The sequence below is a fragment of the Oncorhynchus nerka genome, linkage group LG3 (genome assembly GCF_034236695.1).
Source record: "Oncorhynchus nerka isolate Pitt River linkage group LG3, Oner_Uvic_2.0, whole genome shotgun sequence".
Taxonomy (NCBI): domain Eukaryota; kingdom Metazoa; phylum Chordata; class Actinopteri; order Salmoniformes; family Salmonidae; genus Oncorhynchus; species Oncorhynchus nerka.
The window spans coordinates 59,483,686-59,507,277 of NC_088398.1; the positions used below are offsets into that span (position 1 = coordinate 59,483,686).

At 44.7% G+C, this 23,592-nt stretch overlaps 1 protein-coding gene across 1 annotated transcript; it reads left to right on the forward strand.

The window, feature by feature from the left end:
• Positions 1-496: 496 nt before the first annotated feature.
• LOC115111674 (serine/arginine repetitive matrix protein 2-like) lies at positions 497-12,537 on the forward strand. The gene is given in 9 exon segments (XM_065005724.1): positions 497-524; positions 5,254-5,461; positions 5,922-5,998; positions 6,087-6,719; positions 6,839-9,211; positions 10,431-10,538; positions 10,541-10,908; positions 11,560-11,664; positions 11,787-12,537. Coding segments are annotated over 9 exon segments (3,903 nt in total). The 3' UTR covers positions 11,790-12,537.
• The last annotated feature ends 11,055 nt before the right edge of the window (positions 12,538-23,592 follow it).

Consider the following 23,592-nt stretch of genomic DNA (forward strand, 5'->3'; position numbering starts at 1 on the left):
CATGTAAGTGGGTCATTGGTTATGTAATACTGCTGCAGTGTTCCTTTTTGTTGTGTGCCCAGACTCAGTGTAACCAAGAGGACATTCATGGCTGTTTGTTTAACTGTAGTAATGTAATTCATTTGTATTGTCTTGACATTCTGAAACAGGCAGGGGTTATTCATTAGTCAGATTCAGTTGCAAAACGTTTTGCAATGGAAACCGTTTATTATAGAAAGTAGGAACCACAGAAAAGGGAAGGGACCTACCTGAATTTGTACAATAGAAACACTGATTTTCGTTGCAAAAGGTTTCAGTTCAGAGTAGACCTATAAACAGGTTTGCAACAGATGGAACATTTAACAACGGAATCTGACTAATCAACACATCCCCTGTTGAGTGCCCTGGAGTAACTGTACTGTTTTTCCTTATAGAGTGAGAGACGAGGGCCAGGAGAACAGTGCTAGTGGCCAGAGGTTTTCAGGCCATCACTCACCCCCCACACAGAGCTGATAAAATGGAGTATGCAATGGACACTCGGCAAGGTGTGTTATCAAGATTTACTATAGAAATATGCCTGTAATACGATGGATGGTTATCCCTAAATACGGGAAATTCATGACCAAAACTATTTTACTTGGCAATGCTTCTTAAATTCTCATTTGGAAAGCACCAGTGTTTTATAAATGCCTGGTTCTAGTTGCTGGTGGAACTCCAATAATTAGGAAATATTCAGAAGCATATTAAATCCACGTTTTGTATAGAAGTGAGAGATGCTTCTCGTGTGTGACGTAGATCTTTGTTTGGGTTGTGTGTGTGCTGTCACCTATTTATACACATGGCCACGTCTTTTAGAAATAACTAGCTCCAGCTTAGATGTTGGGAAATGTGATATGTCTGGCAGCTAAAATGACGAGGTATCGCCTCACTCAGTACAAAAGGTGGATTTAATATCTTTCTGAATATTCTCTGGTTATCAGAGTTTCACCAGCAACTGGAAACAGACACCCATGCCCAGACATGCTCAGAAACTTTGGTGGCTAGTATGCATTTTTTAAACCTCCCACTTTGGGCTGCATGTGTAAATGTGCAGTATATACAGTACCAGTCAAAAGTTTGGACACACCTACTCATTCTAGGGTTTTTCTTTATTTGACTATTTCCTACATTGTAAAATAACAGTGAAGACATCAGAACTATGAAATAACACATATGGAATCATGTAGTAACCAAAAAAGTGTTAAACAAATCTAAATGTATTTTATATTTGAGATTCTTCAAAGTACGTAGCCACCCTTTGCCTTGATGACAGCTTTGCACACTCTTGGCATTCTCTCAACCATCTTCATGAGGAAATATTTTCCAATAGTCTTGAAGGATTTCCCACATATGCTGAGCACTTGTTAGCTACTTTTCCTTCACTCTGCAGTCCAATTCATCCCAACCATCTCAATTGGGTTGAGGTCAGGTGATTGTGAAGGCCAGGTCATCTCATGCAGCACTCCATCACTCTTTTTTTTGTAAAATAGCCCTTACACAGCCTGGAGGTGTGTTGGGTCATTGTCCTGTTGAAAAACAAATGATAGTCCCACTAAGCGCAAAGCAGATGGGACGGTGAATTGCTGCAGTATGCTGTGGTAGCCATGCTGGTTAAGTGTACCTTGAATTCGAAATAAATCACACACTGTCACCAGCAAAGCACCATCACACCACCACCTCCATGCTTCACAGTGTAACTACATATAAAGAGATCATCCATTTAGTCTCACAAAGACAGGTTTGAACCCAAAATCTCAAATTAAGACTAACGGTCCTCATGAGCGCCAGTTTCATAATAGCGCTTGATGGTTTTTGCGATTGCACTTGAAGAAACTTTCAAAGTTACTGAAATTTTTTACTAACCTTCATGTCTTAAAGTAATGATGGATTGTCATTTATCTTTGCTTATTTGAGCTGTTCTTGCCATAATAAGGACTTGGTATTTTACCAAATAGGGCTATCTTCTGTATACCACCCATACCATGTCACAACACAACTGATTGGCTCAAATGCATTAAGAAGGAAAGAAATTGCACAAATTAACTTTTAACAAAGGCACACCTGTTAACCTCTTACAGGTTAGGCAAAAACCTAGGAAGAAACCTAGAGAGGAACCAGGCTATGAGGGGTGGCCAGTCCTCTTCTGGCTGTGCCGGGTGGAGATCACATTGGTTGTAGAGGGTGCAACAGGACAGCACCTCGAGTAAAAATGAACAGTTTAGGGTTCCATAGCCGCAGGCAGAACAGTAGAAACTGGAACAGGGGCAAGGCCAGGTGGTCTGGGGACAGCAAGGAGTCATCATGCCAGGTAGTCCTGGCGCATGGTCCTAGGGCTCAGGTCCTCCGAGAGAGAGAAAGAGAGAATTAGAGAGAGCATACTTAAATTCACACAGGACACCGGATAAGACTCTCATTCGGAGTCAGTGTCACTGTGAAAGAAAATGTTCCGTTAGAATAGTTTCACATATGAGCCCTGTATCAACAGGTATAATAAACAGATATATATAGAGAGTTGAAGGTTGAATATATTAGGTTGAATATATTATATTATTATTACCTGCTACATCTACTGTCTCTTTTATATTATGACATTTCAGCTAGATCTACTGTCTCTATTATATTATGACAGACCAGCTAGATCTACTGTCTTTATTATATTACAACAGACCAGCTGAATCTACTGTCTCCATTTCACTTTGGCCATTGATGTGGTCCTGCCCTCTCCTCAACAGCCCCAAATAGGCTATTTCATGTGGGTTGGGGTGGGGCGGCAGACACACGCTTCTCACATTACATGTTTATATATTGCTTCTAAAATTAAAAAAAAATCACAAATAATATTTTATATTATTAATTTCAAACAAGGGCATTAGCATGATACGAACTTACCAGTCCAAAACGATGTCCTCTCCCGTTCAAAAAATATTCATCCACAATCGCTAAATGAATCGTCCTACAAGAATCTCTGTCTCACCTTCCCAGTCAATTTATTCTAAAATTGTGTGTACATCTGTATATCTAGACTTAGATTTAGCTTTCCCTGACTTAGTCGCCATAATGACTGATATATAAACAGCTGAATCTGCGCGTTCACCAAACAATGCAGTGCGTAACGTGTTTCTCCTTCCGGTATGAAACTTCAATAGCGAATGACTCACTTTACGCTGGAGCTTACTACATGGATTGGTCTTGCAACACATAAACATGGCGTATTGCCGTTTAGCTCAGTTCATTGGCTATCTACCCAGCTAGATTTCAAGACGATCAGTGGTCATTGGGTTAAAAGACAGTCAATCAACGAAACAGCGGGCAAATCATTGGTGCACAATGATGTCATGACTTGTTGTCTTCAAATCGGTTTCTTTCAGTCAATACATCCCGCGAAATGGCCCATCATGTTTGATTGTGTTACAAACAAACCAGTTGATTGCAGTGAAACCACCAAACATGACTGGAAAAGTCACGTTCTGTGTGGGTTATTTACCTGGAATGTGTCATCGAAAATGGAATGAGACGGAATTCACGACACAAGCGGTTCACAAAATGTTTCGTGTTAGGCTATAAAAACGGATTTGATCAAACAAAGGATCATTCATTGTGTAACAATGAGCATTGGAATTGCAAACAGACGAAGATCGTCAAGGGTGAACAATTTATTTTAATGCAGTTTGTGATTATGTTACACCTGTGCTGATTTTTTTTATTTTATTGTTTTTATGGGGCTCTATGCTCAGATAATCGCATCATATTCTTTCACAGTAAATGCTTTTTTAAATCTGACAATGCAGTTGGATTAGCAAGATTCTAGGCTTTCGATACGTGAGACACTTGTATTTTCATGAATGTTTAATATGACTATTTATGTAGCGATCACCGTATGTTGTGGAATTTCAGCCCGCTAGTGGGTTCCGTGCGCAGAGGGGTTAATTGAAATGCATTCCAGGTGACTACCTCATGAATCTGGTTGAGAGAATGCCAAGAGTGTGCAAAGCTGTCATTAAGGCAAACGGTGGCTACTTTGAAGAATCTAAAATATATTTGGATTTGTTTAACACTTTTTTGGTTACTACATGATTCCATATGTGTTCATAGTTTTGATGTCTTCCCTATTATGTTGCACATCTTTTAGAATTTTGAACAACTTTACCTGACACTCTTGTCCCTGCTCCCCTTTTTTCTTCTGCTGTGGCTGGAAATATTTCAAACTCACATGAGGATTTTTTAAAAATTGAAGACCGATAAATGTAGCTATCTTGCTTGCACTTTATACAGTTCCAAACAAACTAGCTAGCTAACTTGCTAGACTATTAACTTTAGTTAATCATGTTTCTATCATCAACATACTTTTGGATATTTGTTAGCTAATTGCCATTACAATTGTGGCAGCAATATTATAGAGCTAAATTATGTTCGTTTTTAGGTTATATCTATCTTATGTAGTTTACTAGTTGGCTAGCTAACGTTAGTCAAACAACCTAACTTACCTTTCTTGCAGTTTGTCATGCAGGATCACTCTGAGGGGATTCAAGTGAATTGTGTTTCAAGCCGCAGGGCTTCTGTATTGTGCACTGGTCACTCGTATACTGGTCCCTGGCGTGCCGTTTCTCACACAGGTGTATTCTGAAGTGATTCAAGTGAATTGTGTTTCGCGCCATAGAGCGTCTGTATCGAGCATGGGTCACTCGTGCACTTGTCACTGGCACGGGTGTTTCTTGAGTTGTAGGCTGCCTGCCACAGCTCACAGAGCTAAATAACCTTTAGAACTGTGTTGAACCCAGACAGATTGTTTTTTTACCAAGAAAAGTGAATGTGCTTTACAGAACTTTATTGAAACTATGTTTGGTATTTATTTTGGTGTGGTAGAAATTATTCTGCCGTGGAGCAGTGCAACACTTAAGTGAACCTAGAGGAAACCCTGCCCCAAGTAAATGTTTGTTGAAAGTTTCTTTGCCGTGCTTTCGGTAGACTATCATCTCGACCTCAAGATAGCTATAGCTATGCCGCTGGAGGTTCGAGCTGGATTGGCTAGATCATGAAATGCCAATGACACACACACCAGAGGTTGCCAATTCTCTTCCTGGCCACCTTTCGTTAGGAATGTATGTCCCATGTTGCTGATGAAATTCACCAAACTCGTAATTTATCCAGACAAAGAAATTCTATTGGTTAATCTGTGACTAAAGAATGTGGTTGGCTAATCTGTAAATAAGGAATATGATTGGTTAATCTGTGCAGGTGGGGACGAGGCAGCAGAGAGTGAACACACTCTAGAGGAAACGTCTGCAAAAGAAGGAAGTGAGATGCTGCACAAGAAGAACAAGAAGCACAAAAAACACAAGGGCAAAAAGAAGAAGAAGAAACGTGGCAAGGGAGAGCGGGAGACCAGCTCAGAGTCGGTCCCAGAGTCCGACGTAGAGAAGCCACCAGTCAGAACCAGAGCAGGGTGAGGCTCCTCCCATTAGACTCAGAACATTGTTTGATTCCTCCCGTTAGAACCACAACAATGAGGAAGTTAGATTAATCTTAACTGCTGTGCACGTGCTTAACCTATGTCCCTTTTGTTTTGAGAAGACTTCGCCATCAGCCAGAGCAGGGCATCTGGCTCACACCCGGATGGCAGCGCAGTTCCAAAACTAATGCAATTACTTTTCACCCGGCGCATACTCTTCCCACCAGAGCAACATGGGCCAAATAATTGAATGCACTCACTGCTAGACTCTGCCCATTACACCCAGACCTGTGCTGTGCCTGGTCACCCCTAGATGGTTTCCTCACTGGAATATAGGAGACAAAGCAGCAGAAATGTTGCACTAATCAGCCAACAGGCTCTTGTTTGTCTTTATACTACTGGGACGATTGTGAATATTTGCTGTAATAATAAATGTTTTCTTTGTTGTTTTTAGCTTGAGGAGTGCTGGCCTTGTGGCTCCTGATGCAGCAGCAGGTACAAAAGATGAGGCAACAAAGGGCTTGATCACAGGTAAGGAGTGTGGCTCTGGGTTCGGGTGTAGGAAATTAACAGATACTAAAGTTATTTGTTGCTAATGCCTGTGTACCGGTACAAGCAGATAAACCTGAGGTATGTGATGCTAAAGCCAGAAAACACAAAAGACATTTTGGGAAAAAGAAGAAAAAGAGGAGGAGAAAAGGGGAAGAGAAGCAGGAGAAGAACTCACCTTTACACTCCCCATCAGAGAGCGAATCTATGTCAGGGTCAGATTCTGAGTCTGAGGAGAAGCCAGCTGGCACGGATGTGCAAGCAGTTCCCATCCTGTCTAAGGCCAGACAAGAGGTATATGTGTCCTCCCTATGCCTAACTCTCGGCCAAAAAGAGCGATCTCTGAAAATGTGTCAAACCTTGGATGAGCAGTCTATGGATGCACGAGGAAAGACAGAAGAGAAGGTGCCCCCTGCTGACAGGGAGGAACAGACCGTCTCCGTCATAAAGGCAGAAGATTCACGGAGCGGCAGGTGCTTCAGTCACTCCCAGGAGCTTCCGGACATCATCCCCAAGCAAGGCGGCCAGAGAGAGGAGACAAACGCAGGGCAGAGGTCAAAGGTGAATAACCATGCTCCCTCACGGTCAAGGTCACAGTCACTGACGGACACTAAAAGAGCCAGATCGAGTGTTAGTCGTTCGACAAGCTCCAAGCGGTCCATATCAAGCCGCAGTCGTTCACTAAGCCCCAAGCAATTGTCTGGTCTGCCTGTGTCTAGCAGGGGCAGGTCTCGATCCTTCTCAAAGAGCATGACTCCCAAGAGGAAGCAGTCTAAGTCCCTTAAAAGGACAGGACGTAAGTCCCATTCTCTGACTCCTAAGAGAGGACGCAAGTCCCCTTCTCTGTCCCCCAGGAGAGGACGCAAGTCCCCTTCTCTATCCCCCAGGAGAGGACGCAAGTCCCCTTCTCTGTCCCCCAGGAGAGGACCCAAGTCCCCTTCTCTGTCCCCCAGGAGAGGACGCAAGTCCCCTTCTCTGTCCCGCAGGAGAGGACGCAAGTCCCCTTCTCTGTCCCCCAGGAGAGGACGCAAGTCCCCTTCTCTGTCCCCCAGGAGAGGACGCAAGTCCCCTTCTCTGTCCCCCAGGAGAGGACGCAAGTCCCCTTCTCTGTCCCCCAGGAGAGGACGCAAGTCCCCTTCTCTGTCCCCCAGGAGAGGACGCAAGTCCCCTTCTCTGTCCCCCAGGAGAGGGCGCAATTCCCTTCTCTGTCCCCCAGGAGAGGGCGCAACTCCCCTTCTCTGTCCCCCAGGAGAGGGCGCAACTCCCCTTCTCTGTCCCCCAGGAGAGGACGCAAGTCCCCTTCACTGTCCCCCAGGAGAGGACGCACGTCGTCTCCTCTGTCCCCCAGGAGAGGACGCACGTCGTCTCCTCTGTCCCCCAGGAGAGGACGCAAGTCGTCTCCTCTGTCCCCCAGGAGAGGACGCAAGTCGTCTCCTCTGTCCCCCAGGAAGGGACGCAAGTCGTCTCCTCTGTCCCCCAGGAAGGGACGCAAGTCGTCTCTTCTGTCCCCCAGGAGAGGACGCAAGTCCCCCAAGAGAGGACGCAAGTCCCCTTCTCTGTCCCCCAGGGGGGGACGGAAGTCGTCTCCTCTATCCCCCAGGGGGGGACGCAAACTGTCTCCGTCTCCAAGACGAGGGCGGCGGTCAGAGTCCAGGCCTCGTGGTCGTGTCAGGAGGTCGAGGACCAGAACCCCCCCCCTTCGTCGTGGTAGACCCTCGAGGTCCCGCTCGCCTGTGAGGCTGACTCGCCGCTCACGCTCCAAATCTAGACGGCTCCGTCATTCCCGGTCCTTGAGAAGAGGCCGGCGCTCCAAAAGCAGCTCCCCGTCTCACAGGAAGAGGTCCCCCCCCAGGACACGACGGTCCCGGTCTCCGGTCAGGAAAGGCAAGCGTACTCGGTCCCGCTCTGTCGTGATCCTGAAGAGGAACAGGAAAGGCTCACTGTCCAAATCCCCAACAGGCAAGAACACCAAGTCCCGCTCCAGGAGCTGCAGGAAATCCAGTTCACCAGTACAGAAAATACTTTCTAGATCACCAAAGCGGAGCAGGACAAAGTCCAGATCCCCAATACGCAGTAAACCATCAAGATCACCATCCCCATGTAACAGGTCTTGTACTCCTAAATCCAAATCGCTGAAAAGAAACAAGTGTTCACTGTCAAAATCGCCCAAAAGAGACACATCGAAATCTAGGTCTGTCTTAAGCGACAGGCAATCTGAGAGCGTATCCCCAGAATGCTCAAGGTCCAGGTCTACTGACCTGAAGTCTCTGAAATCAGTCAAACATACTGCAGACAAGACTGTGAATGATGACCCACCTACCAAGCCTGTTGGGGAGGCTGTAGCAACAGCTGCAACAGGGCCCTGGAAGCCCCTCCCTTGGGCTGCACCCTCCAGTTCTATCATACAGGGCAAGCCAGTGGCTGGGCAGGCTGACGAGAGCAGCTCTGAGATTCCATCTGAAGACCACGACTCCGCAGCAGAAGAGCCAAAGGGAGCAAGAAGCCCAACAAGCTCCTCTGAAGAAGAGCCAGATGAGCATGCTATCTCCAGGTCTGTGTCACCAGAGACCGCTTGTGCTGATCGTCGCTACAGGGTATCATCTTCTAAATCCTCCATCAAGAAGGCATCATCCTCGAAACAACGTCAGTCCTCAAAATCAGCATCTCCTGCCAGGAAGTCCCACTCACCTGCCGGCAGAAAGACGTCCACCTCTCCCTCACGGAGGTGCTCCCGGTCCAAGTCTACCTCTCAGTCCAAGTCTACCTCCAGAAGGAGGCGTTCCAAGTCCCCATCCAGGAAAAGGAAGTCTGTCTCCCCGCCTGCCAGACGGAAGAAGAGGTCCAAGTCCAGAAGTCCTGTCTGGCGCAGGAGATCACGCTCTAAGTCACCGGCACGGCGCAGGAAGTCACATTCCAAGTCCAGGACCAAGCACTCAAAGTCCCGCTCCCCGGCCAGAAGGAAGAGGTCCAAATCCACAGACCGGCGCAAACGCCTCAAGTCTCGTTCTCCAGGCCGGAGGAGAAGGTCCGTGTCGCGACGGCGCCGGCCCATCATGCGAAATCGCTCGTTTGACCGCCGCGACCGATGGAAACGGGAACCAAGCCATTCACCCATCCTCATCCTCCGCAAGCGCCGGTCCACATCTCGAACCCGCCGCAGTGCCAGCAAGACCCCTCCTCGTCTCACTGAGCTGGGTAAGACTACAAGTATGGAGTTCTTTGGAACCCTCTTCCCGACAGCTAAAGCTACGAAGCTTCTGCGCATGTGCAGGATTCTCTATTTTACACACAATCTGTGCTCTACTTGTTCAGCTGCCTAGAGTGCAGGCTACTCTGGCGAAAGCGGAATCAATGTCTGCAAGATCACATAATGATAGTGTTTTACCAAATATAATAGGATAGTATAACGTTACTGTAAGACAAAAATAATCACCTAATTTCTTACGAGATTTTTGGAGGATTGTGCGAATGGTCTCAATTCTCTCATGCAGCCAAAACTCAACCGAGTGCACCACTAGGCAAAATATGTGCTTTGATTGAAACAAAACACAGGTATGCTACATTTTAACAAAAATTTGCAATACATTTTGCTCACTGTACATTCAAAACAACACTGTAGGTTACTTCAAACAACACTGTTGCTAGCATATCCCCATGAAACTAATTGATGCTGCATGGACGTTTCATCAGTAAATCTTGAAATGTGAGAATTCTCACACCTAGTTTCTAATATTTTAGGGTGTTCTTAGTCTTACAGTAACGTTATACTATGCTATTATATTTGGTTCTGTTATGTAGAATACTATCATGCTGTCTAGCAGACATTGTTTCAGATTTGATCGAACTTTATTAAACAAGCACCATTCGCCAGAGTAGCCTGTTCTCTGGACAGCTGAACAAGTACAGCAGAGACTGGGTGTAAAGTAGAGAATCCCACACATGCGCAGAAGCTTAGAACCTTTAGCTGTCGGGAAGAGGGTTCCAGAGAACTTGGATCCGCAGCCACTCCGTATATACATACACCAATCCAATGTATTGTCATATTTTTTATTTTATTATTATTATTATTTTTTTAACCTTTATTTTACTAGGCAAGTCAGTTAAGAACAAATTCTTATTTTCAATGACGGCCTAGGAACAGTGGGTTAACTGCCTGTTCAGGGGCAGAACGACAGATTTGTACCTTGTCAGCTCAGGGATTCGAACTTGCAACCTTTCGGATACTAGTCCAACGCTCTAACCACTAGGCTACCCTGCCGCCCCGTTAAGTACCCTCGGTTTAGTTAAGTACCCTCGGTTTAATGGTGGCTGTTCTAGGCACCTTAGAACAGATTAGGTGTGAATATGTAGTCTAAAATACCACTGTTGACAGATGTCTATTCTCCACTTTCTTCTCCCCTTTCTCTCTTCACAGACAAAGACCAGCTACTGGAGATAGCGAAGGCCAATGCAGCAGCCATGTGTGCTAAAGCAGGTGTGCCCATTCCAGAGAGTCTGAGACCCAAGGCCATCCTCCAGCTTCCCTGCCCAACCCAGCCCCAACCCCTCTGAATCTGCCTCTTCCCCTGCCCCTGCCTCTCAACATGCCCGGCATGGGAATGCCCAACATGAACATGCCCAACATGAACATGCCCAACATGAACATATCCAATATGGCCATGAGTGCTGCCATGGCCAGTATGAAAGCTGCCACCATGACTGCAGCCCTCACCAACATGGCCCAGATGTCAAACATGCCCCAGATGGCTCCCCTCCCCACCATCACCAACAAGCCCCCTCCTAGCCAGGCTCCCCAAACAACCCTTCCCCCCCTCAACCTGGACCACATAGAGGAGGTGAAGAGGAAGGTGACTCAGCAGGCCAACATCTACAGCATCAAGGAGCTCACTGAGGTAAGACTTACAAGAGACTTGTACTGTATGTAATAACAAAGACTTACTTTATCAATTGTGGATGTAGACCCCCCATGATGTATTACAGCAAGCGTCAAACTTTAGCTCAGACTCCCATCTGTATTGTTTTATGTAATGATTTTGGCAATTAAGCCCTTTATCTGCTTCCCCAGAATCATGATCTTATGGATACCATTTTTATGTCTCTGCATGCAGTTTGAAGGAATTTGCTAACTGTGCAATTGCTAACTAGTGTTACCGTCATGCCTGGAAGTCTATGGTAACTGCTAGCATGCTAGTAGATGCCATAGTCTTCCAGTCCATTGTGCTAATGCTAGTTAGCATTGGCTCACAAAACTACCTCTAACTTACTTCATACTGGATGCAGAGACCTGATCTGGGGAAGTAAAGGACTTCATTTCCAAAATCGCGAAGTATCCTTAAAGGTTACAAACATGAAGAGAATGAACCTGCATCTTACTGACGAGTCAACCGGTTCCAGATGTTTTATGTAGTTTCTTAAGGTTACAAGCACGACAAGACTCAAATGTGAAGACAACTGTGTTGTTTGGGGTGTTCTCTCGTATTATTCTGACTGTGTTGACTTCACAATGATTTGTTTATGTTTCTAATATCATTCTGTGTGTGTAGAAATGTAAGATGATAGCGGCAAGTAAAGAGGAGATGGCCATAGCGAAGCCGCATGTGTCTGATGATGAGGATGAGGACAGGAAGCCTTGTGGCAAGAGCTTAAGTGTAAGAACTCCCAAGCTTCATTCTAGCATTCACCCACTATACATTCAAACATTCACCCATATTAGATGAATGATGAGTAGTAGAGTGATTTAGTAACATACATTTTTCTCTCTATTCCGCAGTAACTTTCTTTGGGGCGCATCAGAGGTACTCCCCATGGATACCATCACCAGGTGTCAAGGCTGTTGTGGTTATAGAGCAGGAACCTCATCAGATACTGCCAGCCCTTGTTCTCTGGACAATCATTCCCTCCCCAACCCCTCCCATCAGTACTCTAGCTGTCTGGGGAAGTGTTTGAAACGTCAGTGATCCTGTGTCCCATTGGACAGACTGGCCTGAGTGTTCTTGTGTGTCATTGGACGGATTGCAGTGTGTACAGTGTGGTTATCCCTAGCTTCTACACGTTGCTCAGACAGAGCTCTCTGGACAATGACTGAAGCAAAATGATATAGGAACATATTTTCAATGTTTTGTCAACTCTTTCTAATGTTAAACTTCTGTTCCTTTTTTATTGTGTTCAGTAATAATATTTCCACCTCATGGTTCCTTTAGTGACATTTTAACCTGTAATTAAGTGAACTGCTCGGTCTGCCCTCAGCACGCACGGGCACACAAATACACACATCAGTAATATGATGGTCAGGTGTGTCTTTAGTGACTGGCAGACGACCAGGTCTCTCCATTGAGAAGACAAACTTATCAGGTCTTTGTAGGATCCACTCTAAATGTTTTCATTTCTCTACATATTAACTGATGTAATCTTTAGCTATTTTAATAACAAATGCATTTTAGGATTTCCTTGATCAGTAGTAGAATATTATTTGGCTGACTTTGTACATAATATGTTGATTATTAAAGGAAACCAGAAAATCACCTGTTGTCTAATGTTCTTTATGTAGGAGCCTAACTGTTAAGGTCCCCCTTTTTTTCTAAATCTTTACCTTGTGGTCAGTACGGCAGGGGTGTATTCATTACGCCAATTCTGTTGCAAAACGTTTCTCCAATAGAAACTTGTTTTAATTGTTTGCATTAATTACCCCTGATGTACTATATATTCTTTGATTCTAATCAGAGACTGATTCAGACCTGGAACACAAGTCTTTTTAGTTTGCTTGAATGCTTGCTACATTTTGAAACAGTTTCTAGTGAACGACACTTTACACCAAAATGTTCTTGAACAGACTTTGAGGTACGTTTACTCCCGTTTGGTGAGTGTGGCGAGGTGTGGCTTGAAGCAATGAGTGACGTATTTAAAAGGCAGTGGCCATGCTGACAGTATTCCACAACCCCTCCCTGTTTTTCATATGGTTGTTTAGTACAGCACCGTTTCCGTTCAATTGAATTTTCCGAACTTAAAAACGTATTGAACGTTGCTCCTGTTTGTTATTTCTGACCTCACAGCTATATGACTAACTCTGAGCCGTGTAAGTAAGTTTAACCTCTTTCCCATTCCAAAGGACAACCCTATTGACCTCAGCCAGGGATCTAGTGCTAATGGGTCCTGAGGCACTGGAGGTCCTTCTGCCTTGCACTTCGTGGGTTCTAAAGATCCACAGTTCATTGTTTTACTTGCCCTTATTTGGGCTTTTCAGATCGCACGTTCAGAGCAGGGCCAGGGGTGTATTCATTATTCAGACTGTTGCAACGATAACCATTAGCCGTTTATTCTAGGAACCAAGAATGGCAAGCAAAATAAAATTGAGGGACCTACCTGAATTTGTCCAATAGAAACTTGTTTTCAGTTTGAGAAAAAAACGGTTTCTGTTGCAAAATATTTTGCAACCGACTAAATGTTTTGCAACAGAATCAAATTAATGAATACACACCAGCTATGATCATGCCGTTGTGACCATGGTGGCTCAAAGACTCATGGAAGCTCTATAGTATAAAAAAAAAAAAATGATGGTGGAACACTTTTGACTGCCGGACCATAGTGCCAGGAAAACGGGTCTCACACACTCATTCGGCAGTCCCAGTCAGTCCCCTAAATTCTGGTGGAGAGATCAGAGCTGAACTGTTCTCAGAGTTAGATAGTGAAAATTACTTTTCTGAGGAAAGGCTGGACCACTACCTCTTGAATCAAGTGAGGATCATATGCTGCTATGTAGCGTGTGTCGTGGTTATCGTGTGTGTTGATTATTGTGTATGTGTGTAATTGTGCTTATTGTGTGTGTGTTAGGTGGACCTGGTGGTACAGGACAGTGGACAGGCGTGTTGAGGTTCTGAAGTTGTCAGAGATCTGACCGATGAGGTCGGCAATATAGATGGATGCTTCCAGTCCATTGCCCACGCTGGAGTCAACAACGAGAACATCAAGATAACACAACGACTTTGATATCTTTCACACATTAGCATTCAGTATGTCAATCTACAGAATTATGGGATCCCATCTCTGTCTGTGTGTGTGTGTTCAGTACCAGCCTGCCATGGTGTCTAAATGGGGCCACTGTGCTTGTGTGTGTTAATATTGTATGTGTTAATATTGTGTGTGTGCCTGTGAGGGGTCTGATGATTGCGTGTGTTAATATTGTGTGTGTGCCTGTGAGGGGTCTGATGATTGTGTGTTAATATTGTGTGTGTGCCTGTGAGGGGTCTGATGATTGCGTGTGTTAATATTGTGTGTGTGCCTGTGAGGGGTCTGATGATTGTGTGTTAATATTGTGTGTGTGCCTGTGAGGGGTCTGATGATTGTATGTTAATATTGTGTGGTCTGATTATTGTGTGTGTAGGTCCTGACTCCCAGCCTGGTATTGGTGAGAGGGTTGATTGGATATCATGAGCATGTGACTTGTCAGTGAAGATCACAGGAGGCTGGTGGCACCTTAATCGGGGAGGACAGGCTCGAGGTAAAGATTGGAGCGGAATTAGTGGAATGGTATCAAATACATTAAACACATGGCTTTCATGTGATTGATGCCATTCCATTTACTCCGTTCCAGCCATTCATGAACCGTTCTCTCCTCAGCAGCCTCCACTGGTAGAGATATTATTCTCTGACTGGCTCACTCCTCCCCACTCCTGTCCATGAGCCAGAGAAACTCTACCAATGGTTGGAGCTGGAGAGCTTCACAAGACCCGCCCAGGACTTGCAGGTAGGATGTCTTAAAGCAGTTCAAAGAGTTAGCCAGTAAAATGTCTTAAATATTCTCAAATAACTCTATTGATCTGCGTGCGTTTGTATGTTTGTCTTTTATAGGATGCCAAAGTGTGTGGAGGGAGACGTTGTTGCCAGTGGAAGGTGTGACGGAGGCGGAACTTGTTCCAACAGTAGAGCTGATCAACTATTATCTGAAGAAGGCCCACTGGCCCCACCTTCTGCAGCGCTGGCCCACCACAGAGAGAGCCCACTGCATCAAGGTCAGCTGGGAGTCATGCTTACTAACCCCTACTTCCCTACACCTAAAGGACTCTCATACCATGAGAAACAAGATTCTCTGGTCTGATGAAACCAAGATTGAACTCTTTGGCCTGAATGCCAAGCATCACGTCTGGAGGAAACCTGGCACTACAGTGAAGCATGGTGGTGGCAGCATCATGCTGTGGGGATGTTTTTCAGTGGCAGGGACTGGGAGACGAGTCAGGATCGAGGGAACGATGAACGGAGCAAAGTACAGAGAGATCCTTGATGAAAACCTGCTCCAGAGCGTTCAGGACTTTGGACTGGGGCGAAGGTTCACCTTCCAACAAGACAACCACCCTAAGCACACAGTCAAGAGAACACATGAGTGGTTTCAGAACAAGTCTCTGAATGTCCTTGAGCGGTCCAGCCAGAGCCCGCTATTGAACCCAATCAAACATCTCTGGAGAGACCTGAAAATAGCTGTGCAGCGATGCTCCCCACCCAACCTGACAGAGCTTGAGAGGATCTGCAGAGAAGAATGGGAGAAACTACCCAAGTACAGGTCTGCCAAGTTTGTAGCATCATACCCAAGAAGACTCGAGGCTGTAATCGCTGCCAAAGGTGCTTTAATAAAGTACTGAGTAAAGGGTCTGAATACTTGTGTAAATGTGATATATCAGTTTTTATGTTTTATAAATTAGCAAAAAAATCTGGTTTTGCTTTGCCATTATGGGGTATTGTGTGTAGATTGATGACAATTATTTTATTTTTTAATCAATTTTAGAATAAGGCTGTAACGTGACAAAATGTTGAAAAAGTCAAGGGGTCTGAATATACTTTCCGAATGCACTGTAAAACCAATACAGGGTGTGTTCAGTAGGGCACAGCATAGCAAAATATTTTGCATCAGAAAATGAATGTCCTTATTAAACAAGTCACAAGTGTATTTATTTTTTACTGAATCAAGTTTTGAGTTTATTATGTTGCATACATTGTTGAGTCTGTTGAAATGTTGGTTAAAAAGTTACATAGATTTGAATTTTCATGTAACACATATCAACTGCCTCTACGTTTATGATCCAGCAGAGTGCAGCATCGCTCCACTCCCCGTGTGTCATCAAGTAAAATGTTATTTGTCACATGCTTCGAAAACAACACGTGTAGATGAACAATGAAGTGCTTACTTCCGGCTCTTGCCTACAATGCAGAGAGTACAATAATAACACAAGGAAGAAATACACAATTGTTAACAACACCTTGGCTATATACACAATGCACCAGTACCGAGTTGATATGCAAAGGTACGAGGTAATTGAGGTAGATATGTACAGTACCAGTCAAATGTTTAGACACACCTACTCATCCAAGGGTTTTTCTTTATTTGTACTATTTTCTACATTGTAAAATAATAGTTAAGACTTCAAAACTGTGAAATAATACATATGGAATCATGTAGTAACCAAATAAGTGTTAAACAAATCTAAATATATTTTTGATTCTTCAAAGTAGCCACCCTTTGCCTTGATGACAGCTTTGCACACTCTTGGCATTCTCTCAACCAGCTTCAAATCAAATCAAATTTTATTTATATAGCCCTTCGTACATCAGCTGATATCTCAAAGTGCTGTACAGAAACCCAGCCTAAAACCCCAAACAGCAAACAATGCAGGTGTAAAAGCACGGTGGCTAGGAAAAACTCCCTAGAAAGGCCAAAACCTAGGAAGAAACCTAGAGAGGAACCAGGCTATGTGGGGTGGCCAGTCCTCTTCTGGCTGTGCTGGGTAGAGATTATAACAGAACATGACCAAGATGTTCAAATGTTCATAAATGACCAGCATGGTCGAATAATAATAAGGCAGAACAGTTGAAACTGGAGCAGCAGCACAGTCAGGTGGACTGGGGACAGCAAGGAGTCATCATGTCAGGTAGTCCTGGGGCACGGTCCTAGGGCTCAGGTCCTCCGAGAGAGAGAGAAAAGAAAGAGAGAATTAGAGAGAGCATATGTGGGGTGGCCAGTCCTCTTCTGGCTGTGCCGGGTGGAGATTATAACAGAACGTGGCCAAGATGTTCAAATGTTCATAAATGACCAGCATGGTTGAATAATAGTAAGGCAGAACAGTTGAAACTGGAGCAGCAGCATGGCCAGGTGGACTGGGGACAGCAAGGAGTCATCATGTCAGGTAGTCCTGGGACATGGTCCTAGGGCCCAGGCCAGTTGAAACTGGAGCAGCAGCATGGCCAGGTGGACTGGGGACAGCAAGGAGTCATCATGTCAGGTAGTCCTGGGGCATGGTCCTAGGGCTCAGGTCCTCCGAGAGAGAGAAAGAAAGAAGAAGGAGAGAATTAGAGAACGCACTTAGATTCACACAGGACACCGAATAGGACAGGAGAAGTACTCCAGATATAACAAACTGACCCTAGCCCCCGACACATAAACTAATGCAGCATAAATACTGGAGGCTGAGACAGGAGGGGTCAGGAGACACTGTGGCCCCATCCGAGGACACCCCGGACAGGGCCAAACAGGAAGGATATAACCCCACCCACTTTGCCAAAGCACAGCCCCACACCACTAGAGGGATATCTTCAACCACCAACTTACCATCCTGAGACAAGGCCGAGTATAGCCCACAAAGATCTCCGCCACGGCACAACCCAAGGGGGGCGCCAACCCAGACAGGCCGACCACAACAGTGAATCAACCCACCCAGGTGACGCACCCCCCCAGGGACGGCATGAGAGAGCCCCAGTAAGCCAGTGACTCAGCCCCGTAACAGGGTAGAGGCAGAGAATCCCAGTGGAAAGAGGGGAATCGGCCAGGCAGAGACAGCAAGGGCGGTTCGTTGCTCCAGAGCCTTTCCGTTCACCTTCCCACTCCTGGGCCAGACTACACTCAATCATATGACCCACTGAAGAGATGAGTCTTCAGTAAAGACTTAAAGGTTGAGACCGAGTTTGCGTCTCTGACATGGGTAGGCAGACCGTTCCATAAAAATGGAGCTCTATAGGAGAAAGCCCTGCCTCCAGCTGTTTGCTTAGAAATTCTAGGGACAATTAGGAGGCCTGCGTCTTGTGACCGTAGCGTACGTGTAGGTATGTACGGCAGGACCAAATCAGAGAGATAGGTAGGAGCAAGCCCATGTAATGCTTTGTAGGTTAGCAGTAAAACCTTGAAATCAGCCCTTGCTTTGACAGGAAGCCAGTGTAGAGAGGCTAGCACTGGAGTAATATGATCAAATTTTTTGGTTCTAGTCAGGATTCTAGCAGCCGTATTCAGCACTAACTGAAGTTTATTTAGTGCTTTATCCGGGTAGCCGGAAAATAGAGCATTGCAGTAGTCTAACCTAGAAGTGACAAAAGCATGGATGAATTTTTCTGCATCATTTTTGGACAGAAAGTTTCTGATTTTTGCAATGTTACGTAGATGGAAAAAGCTGTCCTCGAAATGGTCTTGATATGTTCTTCAAAAGAGAGATCAGGGTCCAGAGTAACGCCGAGGTCCTTCACAGTTTTATTTGAGACGACTGTACAACCATTAAGATTAATTGTCAGATTCAACAGAAGATCTCTTTGTTTCTTGGGACCTAGAACAAGCATCTCTGTTTTGTCCGAGTTTAATAGTAGAAAGTTTGCAGCCATCCACTTCCTTATGTCTGAAACACATGCTTCTAGCGAGGGCAATTTTGGGGCTTCACCATGTTTCATTGAAATGTACAGCTGTGTGTCATCCGCATAGCAGTGAAAGTTTACATTATGTTTTCGAATAACATCCCCAAGAGGTAAAATATATAGTGAAAACAATAGTGGTCCTAAAACAGAACCTTGAGGAACACCGAAATTTACAGTTGATTTGTCAGAGGACAAACCATTCACAGAGACAAACTGATATCTTTCCGACAGATAAGATCTAAACCAGGCCAGAACATGTCCGTGTAGACCAATTTGGGTTTCCAATCTCTCCAAAAGAATGTGGTGATCGATGGTATCAAAAGCAGCACTAAGGTCTAGGAGCACGAGGACAGATGCAGAGCCTCGGTCCGTTGCCATTAAAATGTCATTTACCACCTTCACAAGTGCCGTCTCAGTGCTATGATGGGGTCTAAAACCAGACTGAAGCATTTCGTATACATTGTTTGTCTTCAGGAAGGCAGTGAGTTGCTGCGCAACAGCCTTCTCTAAAATTTTTGAGAGGAATGGAAGATTCGATATAGGCCGATAGTTTTTATATTTTCTGGGTCAAGGTTTGGCTTTTTCAAGAGAGGCTTTATTACTGCCACTTTTAGTGAGTTTGGTACACATCCAGTGGATAGAGAGCCGTTTATTATGTTCAACATAGGAGGGCCAAGCACAGGAAGCAGCTCTTTCAGTAGTTTAGTTGGAATAGGGTCCAGTATGCAGCTTGAAGGTTTAGAGGCCATGATTATTTTCATCATTGTGTCAAGAGATATAGTACTAAAAGACTTGAGCATCTCTCTTGATCCTAGGTCCTGGCAGAGTTGTGCAGACTCAGGACAACTGAGGTTTGGAGGAATACGCAGGTTTAAAGAGGAGTCCGTAATTTGCTTTCTAATAATCATAATCTTTTCCTCAAAGAAGTTCATGAATTTATCACTGCTAAAGTGAAAGTCATCCTCTCTTGGGGAATGCTGCTTTTTAGTTAGCTTTGCGACAGTATCAAAAAGGAATTTCGGATTGTTCTTATTTTCCTCAATTAAGTTAGAAAAATAGGATGATCGAGCAGCAGTAAGGGCTCTTCGGTACTGCACGGTACCGTCCTTCCAAGCTAGTCGGAAGACTTCCAGTTTGGTGTGGCGCCATTTCCGTTCCAATTTTCTGGAAGCTTGCTTCAGAGCTCGGGTATTTTCTGTGTACCAGGGAGCTAGTTTCTTATGAGACATTTTTTTAGTTTTTAGGGGTGCAACTGCATCTAGGTATTGCGCAAGGTTAAATTGAGATACTCAGTTAGGTGGTTAACGGATTTTTGTCCTCTGGCGTCCTTGGGTAGGCAGAGGGAGTCTGGAAGGGCATCAAGGAATCTTTGTGTTGTCTGTGAATTTATAGCACGACTTTTGATGTTCCTTGGTTGGGGTCTGAGCAGATTATTTGTTGCAATTGCAAACGTAATAAAATGGTGGTCCGATAGTCCAGGATTATGAGGAAAAACATTAAGATCCACAACATTTATTCCATGGGACAAAACTAGGTCCAGCGTATGACTGTGACAGTGAGTGGGTCCAGAGACATGTTGGACAAAACCCACTGAGTCGATGATGGCTCCGAAAGCCTTTTGGAGTGGGTCTGTGGACTTTTCCATGTGAATATTAAAGTCACCAAAGATTAGAATATTATCTGCAATGACTACAAGGTCCGATAGGAATTCAGGGAACTCAGTGAGAAACGCTGTATATGGCCCAGGAGGCCTGTAAACAGTAGCTATAAAAAGTGATTGAGTAGGCTGCATAGATTTCATGACTAGAAGCTCAAAAGACGAAAACGTCATTTTTTTGTAAATTGAAATTTGCTATCGTAAATGTTAGCAACACCTCCGCCTTTGCGGGATGCACGGGGATATGGTCACTAGTGTAGCCAGGAGGTGAGGCCTCATTTAACACAGTAAATTCATCAGGCTTAAGCCATGTTTCAGTCAGGCCAATCACATCAAGATTATGATCAGTGATTAGTTCATTGACTATAATTGCCTTTGAAGTAAGGGATCTAACATTAAGTAGCCCTATTTTGAGAAGTGAGGTATCATGATCTCTTTCAGTAATGACAGGAATGGAGGTGGTCTTTATCCTAGTGAGATTGCTAAGGCGAACACCGCCATGTTTAGTTTTGCCCAACCTAGGTCGAGGCACAGACACGGTCTCAATGGTGATAGCTGAGCTGACTACACTGACTATGCTAGTGGCAGACTCCACTATGCTGGCAGGCTGGCTAATAGCCTGCTGCCTGGCCTGCACCCTATTTCATTGTGGAGCTAGAGGAGTTAGAGCCCTGTCTATGTTGGTAGATAAGATGAGAGCACCCCTCCAGCTAGGATGGAGTCCGTCACTCCTCAGCAGGTCAGGCTTGGTCCTGTTTGTGGGTGAGTCCCAGAAAGAGGGCCAATTATCTACAAATTCTATCTTTTGGGAGGGGCAGAAAACAGTTTTCAACCAGCGATTGAGTTGTGAGACTCTGCTGTAGAGCTCATCACTCCCCTAACTGGGAGGGGGCCAGAGACAATTACTCGATGCCGACACATCTTTCTAGCTGATATGCACGCAGAAGCTATGTTGCGCTTGGTGATCTCTGACTGTTTCATCCTAACATCGTTGGTGCCGACGTGGATAACAATATCTCTATACTCTCTACACTCGCCAGTTTTAGCTTTAGCCAGCACCATCTTCAGATTAGCCTTAACGTCGGTAGCCCTGCCCCGGGTAAACAGTGTATGATCGCTGGATGATTCGCTTTAAGTCTAATACTGCGGGTAATGGAGTCGCCAATGACTAGAGTTTTCAATTTGTCAGAGCTAATGGTGGGAAGCTTCGGCGTCTCAGACCCCGTAACGGGAGGAGTAGAGACCAGAGAAGACTCGGCCTCTGACACCGACCCGCTGCTTAATGGGGAAAACCGGTTGAAAGTTTCTGTCGGCTGAATGAGCGACACCGGTTGAGCGTTCCTACAGCATTTCCTTCCAGAAACCGTGAGAAAGTTGTCCGGCTGCGGGGACTGTGCCAGGGGATTTATACTACTATCTGTACTTACTGGTGGCACAGACGCTGTTTCATCCTTTCCTACACTAAAATTACCCTTGCCTAACGATTGCGTCTGAAGCTGGGCTTGCAGTACAGCTATCCTCGCCGTAAGGCGAGCACAGCGGCTGCAATTAGAAGGCATCATGTTAATGTTACTACTTAGCTTCGGCTGTTGGAGGTCCTGACGAATCGTGTCCAGATAAAGCGTCCGGAGTGAAAAAGTTGAGGAAAAAATAAATAAATATATGAACGGTAATTAAAAAGTGAAAACCGTAAAGTTGTCAGGTAGCAAAATAGGTTGGCAACAAAACGCACAGCAACTCGAAAACAAGCCTGCAAGTTGTGACCGGAAATGACGTCAGCAAGGTAAGACCCAAATGGGTAAGCTTCTCCTGGAATGTTTTTCCAACAGTCCTGAAGGAGTTCCCACATATGCTGAGCAATTGTTGGCTGCTTTTCCTTCACTCTGCTGTCAAACTCATCCCAAATCTCAATTGGATTGAGTTCGGGTGATTGTGGAGGCCAGGTCATCTGATGCAGCACTCCATCACGCTTCTTCTTGGTCAAATCACCCTTACATAGCCTGGTGGTGTGTTGGGTCATTATCCTGTTGAAAAACAAAGATAGTCCCACTAAGCGCAAACCAGATGGGATGCCGTATCGCTGCAGAATGCTGTGGTAGCCATGCTGGTTAAGTGTGCTTTGAATTCTAAATGAATCACTGACAGTGTCACGAGCAAAGCATCATCATACCACCTCCGCCATGGTTCACGGTGGGAACCACATATGCGGAGATCATCTGTTCACCTACTCTGCGTTTGACAGACAAGGGAGTTTGATCCAAAAATCTCAAATTTGGACTTAACAGACAAAAGCAGATTTCTCCCGATCTAATATCCATTGCTCTTATTTCTTGGACCAAGCAAGTCTCTTCTTATTGGTGTCATTTAGTAGTGATTTCTTTGCAGCAGTTCGACCATGAAGGCCTGATTCACGCAGTCTCCTCTGAAAAGTTGATGTTGAGATGTGTCTGTTACTTTAACTCTGTGAAGCATTTATTTGGGTGGCAATCTGAGGCTGGTAACTCTAATGAACTTCTCCTCTACAGCAGAGGTAACTCTGGGTCTTCCTTTCTTCTGGCGGTCCTCATGAGAGCCAGTTTCATCATAGCGCTTGATGGTTTTTGCGACTGCACTTGAAGAAACTTTCAAAGTTTTTGAAATTTTCCAGATTGACTGTCCTTCATGTCTTAAAGTAATGACAGACTGTCGTTTCTCTTTGCACATTTGAGCTGTACTTGCCGTAATATGGACTTGGTCTTTTACTAAATAGGGCTATCTTCTGTATACCACATCTACCTTGTCACAACACAACTGATTGGCTCAAACGCATTAAGAAGTAAAGAAAATGCACAAATGAACTTTTAGCAACTTACACCTGTTAATTGAAATGCATTCCAGGTGACTACCTCATGAATCATGTTGAGAGAACGCCAAGAGTGTGAAAGCTATCATCAAGGCAAAGGGTGACTACTTTGAAAAATCTAAAATATATTTTGATTTGTTTAATACTTTTTTGGTTACCACATGATTCCATGTGTTATTTCATATATTTATTCAACAATGTAGAAAATAGTAAAAATAAAGAAAAACCCTTGAATGAGTAGGTGTGTCCAAACTTTTGACTGGCACTGTACTTATACAGTTAAAGTCGGAAGTTTGCATACACCTTAGCCAAGTACATTTAAACTCAGTTTTCACAATTCCTGACATTAAATCCTGGTTAAACTTCCCTGTATTAGGTCAGTTAGGATCACCACTTTATTTTAAGAATGAGAAATGTCAG